We start from the raw sequence: 15,923 nt of genomic DNA, 5'->3' as shown, positions 1-15,923 counted from the left end.
AAACTAGAAACTTTCTAATTAAAGTTTCCCAGGCTCGCTTTTTGCTCAAAAGGTGATTTTCTTCTTCTTCTTTTAATATTCAGCAAAAACAGTTTAGCCTATTTTCAGTAGGAGAGTAAAGTTTAACACAAGCACAAGTAAAAACTTTCGCCATTACGAAAAAAGTTCTTGGGACTTATCTACCTCTAGATATTTTGGCTGTTCAGAATGATAGCCCTCACTGAAGGCCCCTTTGGGTGATCTGGTGAAAAGTGCATACTGAATCATACTTATAGATAACCTACAACTCAAGCTGTATAACAGAGAGTAATAGTAAAAAATGTGTATATGTCATCTTATTTTATAACTATGGGCCATTCCAACTTCCATAAGAATCAAATGGAAATAGGCTTTGATAGGAGTCGGAATGGGCCCAGGGCCCTAAATTAGCATCATAGTAATAGTCTCATTTCCTGAACTGCACCTAAGGCAGGTTGTGCTGCTGATTTAAAAGAAAAGGAAGTGCAATTATGTGGGTGCTGACATTACTAATAAAACACACCTTAGGCTTTGTCTACGCTGGCAGTGGCATGTTCAATACGTGTAGCTACATGCCACAGTGAAAAACAGGCTGCGTCCACACTGTTGCGTGCAGCCACAAGTGGCAGTGAAAGGCTCTGGCACTAGGCAGCAGGAAAAGGCTCTGGCTGTGGGGAGCTGCTGGAGCCTTTTCCTGCTGCCTCTCCCTGCTGCCTGAGTCTTTCACTGCAACAGGCAAAGGCTCTGTCATCTCCTTTCCCTGTAGTGGGGAAGGACTCAGACAACGGGACACAACACTGCTAAAACTAGCAGCACAGATGTGGAAGCAGGGGTTGAGCGTGCAATGAGCCATGTAGGGTATACATCCTAAGGTTCTGGCATGCCTTTACTCTGTTTGCCTAAGCAGTGCCTCACCATCTACACTGTTATTTATACTCGTGCTAAGGGAGCTGTGCAGTGTACGTACACTGCACATCACTGTAAGTCTAGACATAACCTTAGAGAAAAAGTCTGAGTCAATTAAGGTATACGGGGAATGCAAATAGCGTAAGAGTAAAAAAAAAGAAGAAATAAAACAAGATTCTTAACATATGTCTCTAAGACTGGAGAAAGTTCAGTGACATATAGTATATGAGAAATAGCATAGGTTAATGCAATTAAAAACTGTCTTCTGCACAAGGGAGCAGAGTTAAGGGTGCATGTGCAGCCCCAGGCTTTGTTATTTCTTGACTCTAGAGGACTGAACTCTGAAACCTAACCATTTTCCTAACCATTTTTTTTTTGGTACAGAATGTTTACTACAATTCAGAATGAAACTCTGAAACTATTGCAATTTATTACTTCTGCAGAGAAATAACCTGCCAAAAAGGTGTTTAAGCCATGCATGAGTAGGAAGTCAGTGGCATTTTCAGCTGTAGATAATTTTATAGCTATTAAAATTTATATTTATGATCCAACAGTAGTGCAAAAAGTCTTGGCTGAGGAGGCTTCAACCTCACCAGAAAATTAATCACAGTTAACTGACTGAGAAATACCACACAAAGCCCTTGAACCTGAAATATTTCTTTTTTCCCCTCCTAACCTTTCTTTCAAGTCATCCAAGCAGCGCTGGAGATGGACTTCTCCTGCTGTAACTAATACATGCTCTCCTGTCTCCTGGATTAAAACTTGGACACATGGGTCAGCTTGGTTTAAAAGCTTCATTCCTCTGACCAACTGAGGCATCTCACCTAGGAAGATAGAAATAAACCACTCTTAATAAACTACTATTGAGGAAACAAATATTTGTATCAGGACATATTTTGGGGCAAAGAGAAAAATTTAGAGGATACTTTTTAAGATAGCACCAACAGAATAAATACATAAAACTGATTAGGGGAGGATTAGAAATTTTTTATCAGTAAATGCTGTTAACAGTTGATTTCACCGTATGCATTCAAACCGATGAAAAACTATTATGATGATGATCAAAATTTACAGACAGGCAAAGGAAGAAAAATGTTGCTTGAAAACAGAGTTTTATTTAAGGTTATTTACTTTGTATATGTTGACAGTTTGTGCTTTGATTGTTATAAAGCTTTAACTTTTTGAATCTCAGCATTTACTGTCATTAAATTATTATAGTCTGTCCGACCTATAATTTCCCGTAACTGTGAAAATTTAAATAAAAATACTTAAAAATAAACATCAATATTATCTGTTGAAATTAAAAAAAAAAGAAAAAAGAAATGGATTTCCTACCCAAGCCAAGTTTAGCAACACTTGAATACCCTGAACTCGGTCCTGAGGTCCTTACTTACCACTGATTATGAACTAAGTAAAAACTGATCAAGAACCTCAGGATTTGGCCCCTTATTTGTACTGATTGTCAAAAGATAATATATACAATGCTAAATAGATACATTTTGATGTGTCAAAAAGTACCACGACCACTTATTTACTAAAAGCTAATTTAAACTATACACACAAAAAATGATTTGCAAAACTGTACTTGCAAACCTATATGATGCTACGAAAAGTACTCAAATTTAAATAATACTGTATCATTGTTACTAATATCCAAACAGAAATCTTCCAAAAGCACTACTGGAAGGGAGTAAGATTGAAGGAAGCACAGAAAGGATTTAAATACACAAACTGGAAAATACTCAGAGTTATCAAGCTGTGATATTCCGAAAAATGGAAAACTCCCCTAACTATGAGATTTTCATTATTTTGTGTGAAATACATAACAAATTTTTTAAGAGGAAGATGCTTTAAGAACAGAACTGTCTTAAAATTAATGGAAAATTAGGGAATAACCCTCCATATGAGGGAGGCATGGCAGGTGTATGCTGCGCAGAATTTTTTTAAATCAGTATTTCATATGTGTCAATAGATTTTCATAATGTAATTAATACAATTTGAAAGCTTTAATTGTTTTTCTCTTTTCTTACTTGACATACAAGGCACAGAATACACACTGATTTTCTATGATCAAATGTTCATATTCCAAGGAAGAATTTGACATCCTGTTTGTTGTCTGCTCCCAGAGGTTATTAAAATAAATATGATTTTACTCATTTATGCTAAGTTCATAAATGTACAAGACAACGTGGGAAGCTGGATAAACTGCAAACATGGAAAAAAAATGAGGGGGAGTTTCTTCAGGCCATATGCCCTAGGATTGCAGGTTTTTTTGTTCAGCGTCTTTAGCAACTGGCTCCTCAGGAACAGATAAGTAGGTGGACTTGTGTTGAGAGCTAATGGAAATTCTACATGAAGATTTTGACACAATGTGCAGGACTTGTACCCAGTGCAAACATTTGCAGGGACAGTTATCAATAATTATATTTATTAACAACAATAATTTTCTCCAAATTAAAACACAGATGCCATTTCAGAGCAGATTAAAAGGAAACTTCTTTCTAAAAACATCCGAGTGGTAACTGTTAGAGCTACACAACATTACTGAAATTGATCTGAACATCTTCCTACCAAAAATACTTTGCAGTGCCACAATCACATTTACTTAATGTTTTCAAGTAAGAAAGAGTTTTACACAAGATAAAGTCTTAATGTGTTAGTATAAATGGATTAACGATGGACCCACCCCTAAACTCAGTGGATCTAGAAAATTTCAATCCAGAACACTTCCAAAATTGCATGAACAACTGCAGGATGCATGAGATGTTCTTATCTATTACTCCAGGAGTGAGGAACCTTTTTTGTAACAGTGGCCATAGTCCAACTGAAAATATAAATGGCAGGCCATGCATGTTAAACTCACCTGCCGGGGAGGGGGCTGAGACTCAGCTTCCTGTCCACGTCAGGGAGAGCCAGCGGTTGTGCACCCTGTGCACGCGTGGGGTGGGGTGGGGGGGCGAGAGGGCCCCAAGATTCGGAGTCCCGTCCTGCTCCCTGCAGCGGGGCAAGCCAGCGCTCGTGGCTCCAGCCCCGCGGGTGGGAAGCCCCGAGTTTCAGCGCCCCAGGGCCGGATCTGTGAACACCAGCTCGCCCCGCTGCAGGAGGAAGCCCCAAACCTTCGCTCCCCCCTGCCCCTCAGTTGAGTTGAACATGTGTGGATGAAAATGAGTAAGGGGCCAGATCCGGCCCGCAGGTTCCCCACCCCTGCATTATTCAAAACACTGGAACAGTCAATGGTACACTGCCCAGTAATTTGTAACCCACTAACCCCCCTTTTTGTCCTATGACTACAGGGGTGTTAATGGGCCACTTCACCTTGAATGGTCCCTTAGAATATGTGCTAACTACTTATGCTGAACCATTTGTTCAATCTTGTATGTAGCTGTGATCCTCTCAGTATCTTTCTCAGACCTGAAGAAGAGCTCTGTGTAGCTCAAAAGCTTGTCTCTCTCAACAACAGAAGTTGGTCCAATAAAAGACATTACCTCACCCTCCTTGTCTCTCTAACTGTCCAGTAACACAGTCCAACCCTAATCTGAAGAACATGTAGTCTTAATGTTACAGAAAATTTTGTAATTGAATAGAAAGACAGTTACTTTGATTCTGTCAGGTTTCAGAGTAACAGCCGTGTTAGTCTGTATTTGCAAAAAGAAAAGGAGTACTTGTGGCACCTTAGAGACTAACCAATTTATTTGAGCATGAGCTTTCGTGAGCTACAGCTCACTTAACATTTCAGGAGCAAACAGAAACTGGACAAATTGAAATATGATGAGATTACAATAAAAGTATTCTTCAGCAAAAAAGGTTATTCAGTTGGAAGTAAGGTTGTAAATATGTATCAACAGACTAATGATGTACCATAAAAAAACAGCAGTGTTAAAAAGTCAAAGCCAGGCATGTTTACATTTAATGAAACAAAAGGATTTTGAAAGTATGGAAATAAAAAATCCAGATATCAGGTGGTTCCACAGTTGTGGAACACTGAGGCTAGAAAGTTCATCAGAAGCATGGGTACACCATCACAACTGCCGATCTACTCAGGACCAGAGATGACTGGCTCACACAGTCCACAAGGAGAGGATGAGGCCAGGCCATTCAGGAGATATGCTGATTCAGCACATGTCATGTCAACCTCTCCTAACAGGAGTTCAATAGTCAGAATTCAGAGGAACAGCCGTGTTAGTCTGTATTCGCAAAAAGAAAAGGAGTACTTGTGGCACCTTAGAGACTAACCAATTTATTTGAGCATGAGCTTTCGTGATGAAGTGAGCTGTAGCTCACGAAAGCTCATGCTCAAATAAACTGGTTAGTCTCTAAGGTGCCACAAGTACTCCTTTTCTTTTTGCGAATAGTCAGAATGTAAAGCTATTTCCCTTTTCCCCCCAAGCAAATCCTGGCAGGGGGAGGGGGAGGAAGCTGATATGGTGCTGCAGGAGTGAATATCGCCCACTAGCTCCATTCAGCTTTATGCATGCATTTTTGTTTGATATGCAGTTAGTAACTATTTCTTTATTCAATTTAAAAGCGATATACCATCCGTGTAATGATAATGCAGGAGTTTCAAAGGCTCATGGTTCAAAAGTTTTACTCCCCCCCCCCCAACATAAGTTGTACATGTACAAAAAACAAAGTTATCCTCTTTGGTATATTCAGTGATGTAGTCCTCTCAGAGGATCTGATAGCATACTTCTCTTTTTTTGGTCGCTGGTATGTTGTCTGATTCATCGCTAAATAATTCTGTTACTAACCAGATTTCATATTTGAGCTGAAAATACACCAGCAATGTCTAATTTGAAAGTTGTTAACAGTTTTAAAGTATATTAAAAAAGCATGAACTAAACGTTATTGTTTACTCTCTATTCTGTTGGAGGCATATTTATTAAACTTATCTTTGGCATTATAATGGAACTGCAGATCAAAATGTGTGCGAGAGAGGGTGAGAGAAAAAGAGTACTTCAAAGAATGAGTCTTGAAGTTCTGAGAGTGCAAAGAGGCCTCCAAAACAAAAGATGGGGACAAAAGGGCCTGATCGCACCTGACCTAAGGGATGAGTGTAATGGGAGATGCGTCAGGTAGTGACAATGACAGGTAAATCATGATAAGACCTTAAGATCATTTAGCTTAGCATTTACATTTTCTTGTCTTCCTTACTGCAATAGTCATTATTTTAAGATAGACACAGGTGAAGGATTCTGTTTGTTTAGACTTATTTCTTTATGTGGAATGTTTTAGCCTTATTTTCATAAATATCTGTAAAATAAATGCTAACAGTCCATGACTGAATCCAAATATGAGAGACAAGCGAGTGAGTTACTATCTTTTATTGGATCAACCTTTGTTGGTGAGAGAGACAAGCTTTCAAGCCAGACAAAACTCTTCTTCAGGTCTGAGAAAGGTACCAAATATGGTATGCCTAAAGAGAGGAACTATCACAGTTAACATTGTCAGCCTACGATCTGGGGACCAAAGGGGAAAAACATTAATCTCAGAGTCTCTAAAGGTGCCACAAGTACTCCTTTTCTTTTTGCGAATACAGACTAACACGGCTGTTACTCTGAAATCTCAGAGTGTTATACAGAAGGGAATTGTATTTACTAGTGCAACTCCTGAGTGTCTGAGGCTGTATGTCTGAATCACAATGATGAGTACAAATGAGGGTATTCAGGGGAGACAGAGGGGAAAAAAGTCTTTCAAATAGATAGTTCTTCTTTGTTTCCATGTAATAACATATTTAATCCCTTTGTGATTCAATGACTGTCTTTCTTAATCTTTTTCTCACAGCACTTTTCTCCACTACAGTAAGAAATGTGTCTCATCCCACATTAATAAAATGAAAAAAACACAAGTTCACACAAATATTTCACAAGTTAAAAAGTTCTCCAGTTACCATTAATTTTGGTGAGTGCATGATGCTATAAAAGTTAAGCACATTTGTTTGGTTCTGTACATTATATTTTCAATATGTAAACATAGGATGAAACTCATGAACCATATGGATTTTAGCTGGAGTTTAATTCTTTAGGTTTTTCTCTCACACCCTCCATTTGTCCCTACATTTATTTTGGGCTGTGTTTGTTTGAAGTTTAACTCAGCTTTAGCTTGGTAATCACGATTGTTTTCCAGTAGCTATGACATTTACCCTGTTATCGAAGGGGCTGATTTGGATTTCCAGTAAAAAAAAATGTAACTTTAACAAATAAAAAAAGTCTTACATACATCATACAGCAGCCTTCTGAAAATATTTTTGTTCTCTTCTGATTCCATAGAAACTAGAGGAATTTGGTTTATATTCCTTTTTAGTATACCATAATTACGACTAAAAGTGATATTTTAAAAAGATGAGTCCTATGTTCCATAGTTCTAATGCAATTTTTAAAAATTGTTAGAAACAATTGCCCTGATTATGGGCAATCCTGTAAATACTTTTGCAAATGAGAAGTTAATGGCACGAAAACCCTTGTACAAGGGTATTTTCTCTTGGAATGTAAATAAACTGCTATTTGAAAAAGACAAAATTTACAGTTCAGAAATATCTGTGAGCTCAAGAGAAGGTCTTCCCTCCAAGGAAAGCTTCTGGCAGTATGTATGCACATGTAATATATATGCATATGATTGTTTTTATTATTTATTACAGTCGTTTCCAGAAACGTATATCAGTATCAATGCCTCCTGTAGGACTGGGCCATGAATAACACCACATTTTATCCTGAAAAACATGATACTTCCCTTCCTGCTTAAGGAAAAAGTTAATACTCAAAGACCACCATGTCAAAACTTCACTTATAAAGCTATTATTCAAAAATGAGTTTCACTTATAAAAGAAAAAAACTAAACTCTTACTTGGATGTTTTGGTTCAACAGCAACTCGCACAATAGGGGTAGCTTCAAAGTTGAGAGGTGTAAATGGTGGGCAAGCTGGTGATGTTGATAAAGTTGCTGACTTCAGTACGAACTCTTGCAAACCTCCTATTCCTAATAAGGACAGAAAACAGAAGTTTGCATGTATAAAAGAGGAAAACTTATCATAATAAAGTACAGTATATTTTAACAAAATCGAATAAAAATTACCTTACCCTGTCAAAGCAATACTAGAAAAAAAATACTCTGATTACAACAAGGATGTGGCAACAAGAGTCTTTAAAAAGTTCTCACTGTTCTTACAAGATATTTGCTAAGCTACCTTTATGCAATTTGGATATGAAAAGATTCAGTTTGGGGTGGGGAGATCATATTTTTTGGCCTCAATACACACTGATTTCCCTTTTTATTTTTTGAATGAACAATGTATACTAGATACAGGTTAAGAAAGGCAGGTTTTAAAACACAGTGATACATGCTAGAAAAAGGATGAGGACTTTTTCCTCTGATATTCTAACTTTTCCCATTAATGCGAAGTTATTCTGTGGTGGTTTGACTTTGCAACATGAAATACTCGATGTAACCTGTCAGTGAGTCACAAGGTCTTAACCTAAAACATTGAGTCCTGTTGGAGAGGATGAAGGGAATTAGCCCAACATTTAGTGATAAAAAAACAGAAAAACCACTGAGGAGACAAATGAATAACAGTTGTACTTATGTAAAATAGCTGTTGTAAATACACATTTAGTTTTGGCTGCCAGGTACAGTATAGCTGGTTCATGCCTGCTGCCTTCAAATTATAAATATGAGGAGCAAACCGCCCAGCACACATGGACATTGTTTATAACTCACTAGTTATAGCTGTTCCAATGACAACCTGACATAGTAAAAAATGACAAAGGTTATATAGATAAATGCAACCATTTTTACTGGTTTTACAACAAATGCTCATTGAAATTTTGAAATTGGAAACATATCTGAAGCACAGGATTTATTAATTTTGCACACCCTTAATAACTAAGGATTTCAGAAGCAAACCTCTTAAACTTGAAGTTCTCAATTTTAAGCAAGTGTAGGAAATTAAATTTGAATGTGTAGGATGAGCGTGTGCTCCCCTTTACGACAGACCAGCAACCAAGTATGAGCAGAACAATTCTTTCCTTGAGCCTTCACTGCCACAACTCACTTATACTTTTTTTTTTTTTTTTTTTTTTTTTTATATACACAAGACTGGTAGACTTGAGGCCAGGCCCAGAGTTGGTCTGTTCTCACACCACCACCTTGGCCTGAACAAGGGAGCTACTGCATCTCTAGAAAAGCCAATGCATCGTGGAATCAGCATCTGCAGCATTAAGCTGCTTCTACAGCTCAGAAGGCTTCATTTTTTGGCCAACTGGATACACTGTATCTGGAAATGGTACTACTTGGGGAAAACCTGCCCGGAAGCAATAGAAAATCCAAATGTTTAAAAATAGCATAGCAGATGCTATGAAGGAAAAACTTCTTCATAAACAGATCCTGCACCTGACCTATGACCTGCATACACTTCCTCTTTTTGCTCATGAAATGAAAAACAAACACTGGACCTTCATGATCACCAAGGACTGAGTCAATGGATGTTCAGTTTTTTCTGTTCTTCATCTGGTAAAGAAATGATGTACAGGGAAGTGAGCTGCTTCTTTTCACAGCACAATATGAACCAGAGGAATCAAGTTACCAAATCTGTTATCTCAGATCAAACTTACCTCTTTGCTGATGCATATTAGAGTATAAAAAAAATCAAGTAAAAAACTAAAAAGGCACAGAGTGAGTGTGTATTATATTGGCATCTGGCAATGCAGTCAAAACCTGTCAGTGTTTCCATCAAAATCACAGTATGAGAGGTTTATAGCTTTGCATGCTAAATTACAGCATGAAGCAATTACAATAGCCAACTCCCAACCCAGATGTAAGTTTTAATTTATTCAGTGTGGCCAATTTTGATGTAAATCTGTGCGAAACCTATAAAGATACAGGGGCTTCAGACGTTTTGCCTGCCTAACAGATTTCAACAGGACATTGCAGATTTACAGGTGACATTTATGTGCACCCATAAGGTGATTATGAAAGTGTCATTTTTGATACATATTTTAGTACACAAAATTTTGATGACGGGAGTACATAACTAATTCCAATTTACCAGATAAAATGGGAATAAAAGGATTATAGTAGTTACATAGCCATCATGAAAATACCTTAAACATTTAATCATTATGTTTAAACCACTGCAAAGTCTATAAAGATAGCTTATTTCAGATATTCTAAACAACAATACTCAATATATTAACAACTATTTGCATTATGGATACAGAGCAGCTACTCCTTAGTTAAGTCGGTAATTGGTTTCCATTGTAAGACTGTTTTTGTTCCCTCCAGCACCTAACTTCATTAAAACAAGGCCATTTTGCCCGACCATTCTTATTTGTGATGTGATCATCTTGCAGAGGAAGATTTTGGGGGACCAGAGGGAAGATGGAATTTGACAGAAAAAAGATAAACTGTTTGAGATAAGAATTTGAAAAATTATTGGTATTTTCCTTTAAAAAATGCTCTCTAAATCATTTTGAATAGTCATCTCTCAAAAACAGTCTACAAAATGTAAATTTGGTTAATTCATGAAGAATTATGCCTTTAGGAAGTTTTATGGTTAATTTTCAAATTATTTGGTATGATTTTTTCAAACCACTCCAGTCAGCAAGGTCAGGAAATGTGTTATAGTTTATAAACTCTACAGGACTAGTATATGTCACTTAGGTCATGGTGTGACATTCCCCTCTGGTGTTATCCGGACCGGTGATCTGCTAGGTCATGCCAATCCTTGACTCTGGGAGCCAGCCTTACCTGCTCTGCTGTGAGAACCCCCACTCCTAGGCTGTTCACGCACAGCCTCTGGATGTAAGGTGCTCCTTCGATTGTGTAACCAAATGATACTAGCTAATATCTCTGGTCCCAGACACAACCCTAGGAACCTCCATCTTGCAATGTCCAGTTATGCCCGCTGGACGCTGCAAGCTTATATGAGTTTGTCAATTTAACAAAGAACTTGACATGTACCAGACTTGTTATCCAAGGGGAGTCTCTGACATACTTCAAACCAAACACACTGCTTCAGGTAGAATAAACAAACAAATTTATTAACTACAAAGATTGACTTTTTGCCTATCACGTAATATCACTTAAAATCTGAGTGGTTACCAAACGAAAAGAAAATATAAGGACGCAGTCTAAGCTCTCAACCCTATTAGACTGGGTAACATCTAGATTAAGCAGTTTTTCTCAGCCCACTGGATTATATTAATGTAACACATCCTCATTTTATTTCCTAGCTGAAAGCAAGGGCTCAAAGTTCAGTTCTGATGGTAAAGAGCCCTATTCAGCAAACCGTTATTGTCCATATCTTTTCTCCTGTGCATAGTCCCACTGACATTAAAATAACTACAGTTGGGAGTAAGGATATACATGGTACTGTCTGTAAGATCTGGCCCCTAAATTGAAATGTGGTACCCAGGGATTGGACAGGAAATGTCCAAACAGGAGGTTATGTGAAGACACAACACTACAAAAGGTCCCCCTCTCTTCCCCCGCTCTCCTGCTGGTAATATCTCACCTTAAGTGATCACTCTTGTTACAGTGTGTATGGTAACACCCATTGTTTCATGTTCTCTATGTATATAAATCTCCCCACTGTATTTTCCACTGAATGCATCCGATGAAGTGAGCTGTAGCTCACGAAAGCTTATGCTCAAATAAATTTGTTAGTCTCTAAGGTGCCACAAGTACTCCTTTTAACAACAGAACAGTCACTTCCCTCACTCTCTGCCTTCTACTCTGAGGTCTTGTTTATACTACAGATTTCAACCACCTAGGGTGACCAGATGTCCCAATTTTGGGGTCTTTTTCTTATATAGGCTCCTATTACCCTCCACCCCCTGCCCTGATTTTTCACACTTGCTGTCTGGTTACCCTACAACCATCAGAGGTCACCTATTGGTGCAGCTGCACTAATGCAAACATTTGATGAAGGTAGGATAAACCACTATAAGCTACCTTTGCTCTGGTACAACTGACCCCTGCTTGAAACCTGAGTAAGCTACATCAATGTCAACTGTGGCTTATACTGGCCTTTTTACTAGAGATTTGCACTGGTGGCTGGCCACTGGCTCCTGAAATTGGGGACCATTCCCAAATTGATGAAGTCTAAGGAGCAAGACTAGGAAGGCAAACAAAAGAGTAGACCACAGTGCAAAAGCATGACTGTTATATTTACCACATACAAAACTATTTAAGAATTTACTTGTGCAAAAATCAGAAAAAAAATTTGTAAAAGATAACCGAACTTCTTATGCAAAATAAGACATACTGATACCTTTTGAAATGCACTGTATCTTGAATGTCATCTCTGACTGTAGCAGAGCTGCTCTGTAATACTTTATGAATACTATACTTTATGTTGAACGGGTTATTGGGATATTTATTTTATTAATATACTGGTTTAATTAGGGAGCCATGGGAAAAACAAGCAGGATGGGAATGGATGGCTCAAGACAAGCCACTTCTCACAAAACACTTGAGATTTGTTAAGACTCTTGGAAGTACAAGATATGAAAAGAACTGTGGCACATTTAAAAAGAAAAATACCCTCAAGAGATTGGAGGAGTTGTTTGGGGGAACTAGACTGAGATACATGAGACCCTACTGGGGGAGTCTGAAGAAATTAGGTCTGCCTAGTTTACCATCATGGTATAGTAAACCTGTGGGTAAGGTAGGCATGTGTGTTAAAATCCTTCTTCTGTAAATGCTTTGTTCCAACTGAAAAACAAAAAATGCTTTTGTGTTAAAAAAGACTGTATGATCACTATGTACCACTGATCACAGATGCTCAAAGAACTGCAGATGTACAAACTCAGTCGGACTTGCAGAGTAAGAATGGTTGATGCACAAGGTATTTCAGTACATGGTCTAAGAGTTATTATTATTTATTTGTATTATTGCAACTTTAGGCACCCCAGGCATGGACAAAGCCCCCCCTCCCCTTGTGTTAGGTGCTGTAAAAACACAAAACTAAAAGACTGTTCCTGCCTCAAAGAGCTTACAATTTAAGCATAAGAGGGGAGACAATAGATGGATAGACAGAAGGGAGAGTACTAGGAAACAATGAGACAATAAGAGTGGTAAACCTGTGGAATTCTACCCCAGGTTAGTTAAAGGTAAGAGGCATCAGACCTGAGGGCATGCATACAGAGAGTCCAGAAAGGGGAAAGAGGTGCACATTGGCCTAGCAACTGTGACATCATGCATAACAAATACAACCCGGCTTTTTAATATTTGGCATAAAGGGTGAGATTTCAAAACTGCTTACCAGTGGCCTTACTCTTGTCCCACTGAAATCAATCCTGTCCAGAATTGCTAGCCGAAAGTCCTACACATTTTTAGCTGCTTTTAAAATGGATTTTTTTTTTTTGGTTTTCAGCTTTTCAACCAAAACAGAATCAAGACAACAAAAGTTTTTGATGAAAACAAAAAATCCTGTTTTCTTCAAAAATGCTTAGTGGAAAATAAAATAGATTTTTCAACCAGCTGAACTCAGAAGGCTGACCATGCTACAAAGAGAACCGTACAGAAAATAGGGAAAGGAGAATGTTTAAAAAGGATACAAACGAAGGTAGTTTTCTTTTGGGATTGGATCATTTTGATTTTAAAGTTACATATTAAGAATGCAGTCCACATAAAAGCGTAACTACAACCTCATTTTTTACATAGGCTATGTTCAGATTGGTTTGGCAAATTGTTCACATTGTGAAAGTGAATTTTAATTATCATTAGAGATAGTATCTCTATAGTGGTTACCAACCTGTGAGTTCAAAAGAAACACTGGATTAACATAACTGCCCTACTATACAGACCATGGAATAGGGTTAAGAAGAATGCTGGAAGCCCAAATCACTTGTACGTTTATAACTAGTCTGAACAAATCACTAGCAAATGTGCAATACGGAGCAAACCTGCACTGATAGGAATAGATTAGATTAACTAAGGTCTTTCCTATTTCTAGAGTATTATAACTATTTGTATTAGTAGCTTCGAGCAACAAATCAACAATATGTGTAGTTGTATGTTCTGGCCAAAGTATGAAAAGTAAATAATGATGTGGTTTTTACAAAAAAAGTAAATAAAAGTACCAAGATATTATGGCTGAAATTTTCAGAGTGGTCTAGGAGGTTTAGGACATATCTATATTTGCTTTTTGGTTCTGTATTTAGCTGTCACCCATCACACCTGACACAAAACAATTGTGACCTTTAAAGGTAAAGTACACCTTGTCAAGATATGGACACATGATAGATATATTACAGGATACAAATAATTAATCTCTCTTGAGGTGAAAAGAATTAGTATGTTCCTTCTAGATGCAAGAAAATGCAGCAAGGCACAAGCTATTAGAAAACTATTTTGATCAGATAAGGAAATCATTTACTTTGCTGTGTGAAAACCAAACAAAACAAAATAAGGGCTGTTTAAATTTTAACCTCTATCACATTGTTATTAGTCTCAGCACATCAGTTCAGAGGATCTTTATCTACTCTCAGGGATGACATCACCACTTAAGGATCCTTGACTGCTTTGGAATGGAGACCTGTCATGTTTTGGACTAACACTTTAAGTGAACTGAGTCAAACAAAGAGCTAATGGAATAAGCTTCCCAATGAGATACTGTCTCCACTCAAATGTATCACTTCTTATCAACGCTGTTTGTTTAGAAAGATTAAGGTTTCATGACACACAAAGCCTTGGGATTGAAATGCTACAGGCATACCACTCTGGTCAGTGAAGAAAGACTGAGTAGTAATGCTTGGTTCATGTAAATAGAGACATGATAAGATTTTCTGTAAATGCACAAAATCTTAAAACTAGTATTTATACCTCATTTTGAAGGGTTTAAAAATAAAGGCTTTTATAACTCTTTAATACAGTACAAAAAGACCAAAGTCAGTATTATTTTCTAAAATATAAGTGATCTATTTGGAAAGAAACATTTTGTAAAGAGCTATTATTAGAAACATCCATGATTACAACTGTCAGCAGGAGACTTACAATTCAAGCAAATCTAGGTTGAAAAACTGTAATTGACTCGGAAGTTCCTAACCTCTTTTCAAACCACACTGAAAATAAACTTACTTCTGCATAGTATTAGTTTGTCCAGTACTGCTAATATCAGCTAATATTCATATATTTGGAAATAATATATTTATGAGGCTTTCCCTATAAACATCTACAAATCTACCTCATTATTCTCCTTTAAATCCCTTCTTAAAACTCTCCTTTGCAATAATGTGTACAATAAACTTGACAATGTCTCGGCCACTGGTGTGCTAATACCACTGCCTATCATGCCAAGCAGCGTTGTTTCACTGTTGCTTTGTATTCCCGTCTCCATCTGTTGCCTCTCATCTCATACTTAGATTGCAAGCTCTTTGGGGTAGGGGTTCTGGTCATGACACTATGGATATACAAATAATACATAATAAGATAACTACTGATGACATCTGTGGTATTCTGAAAATTTGTGAAAGCAGTAGATCCAGGGCTATAAGGCAGAAGAGAAGTTGTTTCCTTTACTCTGCCCAACTACTTGCCTCCTCTCTTTTTGGAGAACAGGATTTCCTCCGAATCCCCACTTCTGGAGGACTAGAGTGCAAGACACCTATTTCTGTATTTTACACACACAAAGCAGCAACTGTGTTAACACAGTCCACCTCATTGCATGTAATTTACAACCATTTTATCTATTACATTTAACTTCCAAGGCGATGATCATAGGGGAGGAACTCCACTGTCATTTTAAGAAGAGACCTTTTTTCAGGGAGAAGAATGCTTTTGGTAAAAGAGTAGAATTTGATTTAAGAATATGCCTTTCATATTCCAGGTATCTCAAAGTATTGTACAAAGCAGAGTTAAATAATGCTAACTGAAGTGACTTTAGGCAAGCCAAAGTAGCTATTACTGCATAACAATAGTTCACATACAGCTTTGGACACCTATTATGACCTCAGATTCACCATGGACTCCAGTGAATCCAATAAATGTTGCACTCTGGACATCTG

General features: G+C 37.5%; 1 protein-coding gene across 4 annotated transcripts in view; it reads right to left on the bottom strand.

Moving 5' to 3' along the window:
• Window positions 1-15,923, bottom strand: part of EFL1 (elongation factor like GTPase 1) — a 151,694-nt gene that overhangs the window by 35,758 nt on the left and 100,013 nt on the right. For all 4 annotated transcript variants that reach the window (XM_048866715.2, XM_075133140.1, XM_048866714.2 and 1 more), the window contains 2 exons: window positions 7,765-7,896; window positions 1,601-1,748 (listed from right to left, as the gene is read on the bottom strand). In XM_048866715.2, the coding sequence (XP_048722672.2) occupies window positions 1,601-1,748; window positions 7,765-7,896 (280 nt within the window). The remainder of the gene's footprint in view (window positions 1-1,600; window positions 1,749-7,764; window positions 7,897-15,923) is intronic.

The sequence above is a fragment of the Caretta caretta genome, chromosome 10, assembly GCF_965140235.1.
Source record: "Caretta caretta isolate rCarCar2 chromosome 10, rCarCar1.hap1, whole genome shotgun sequence".
Lineage (NCBI taxonomy): Eukaryota > Metazoa > Chordata > Testudines > Cheloniidae > Caretta > Caretta caretta.
Note: the sequence above shows the minus strand (reverse complement) of the source record. Positions and strands in the feature narration are given on the sequence as shown.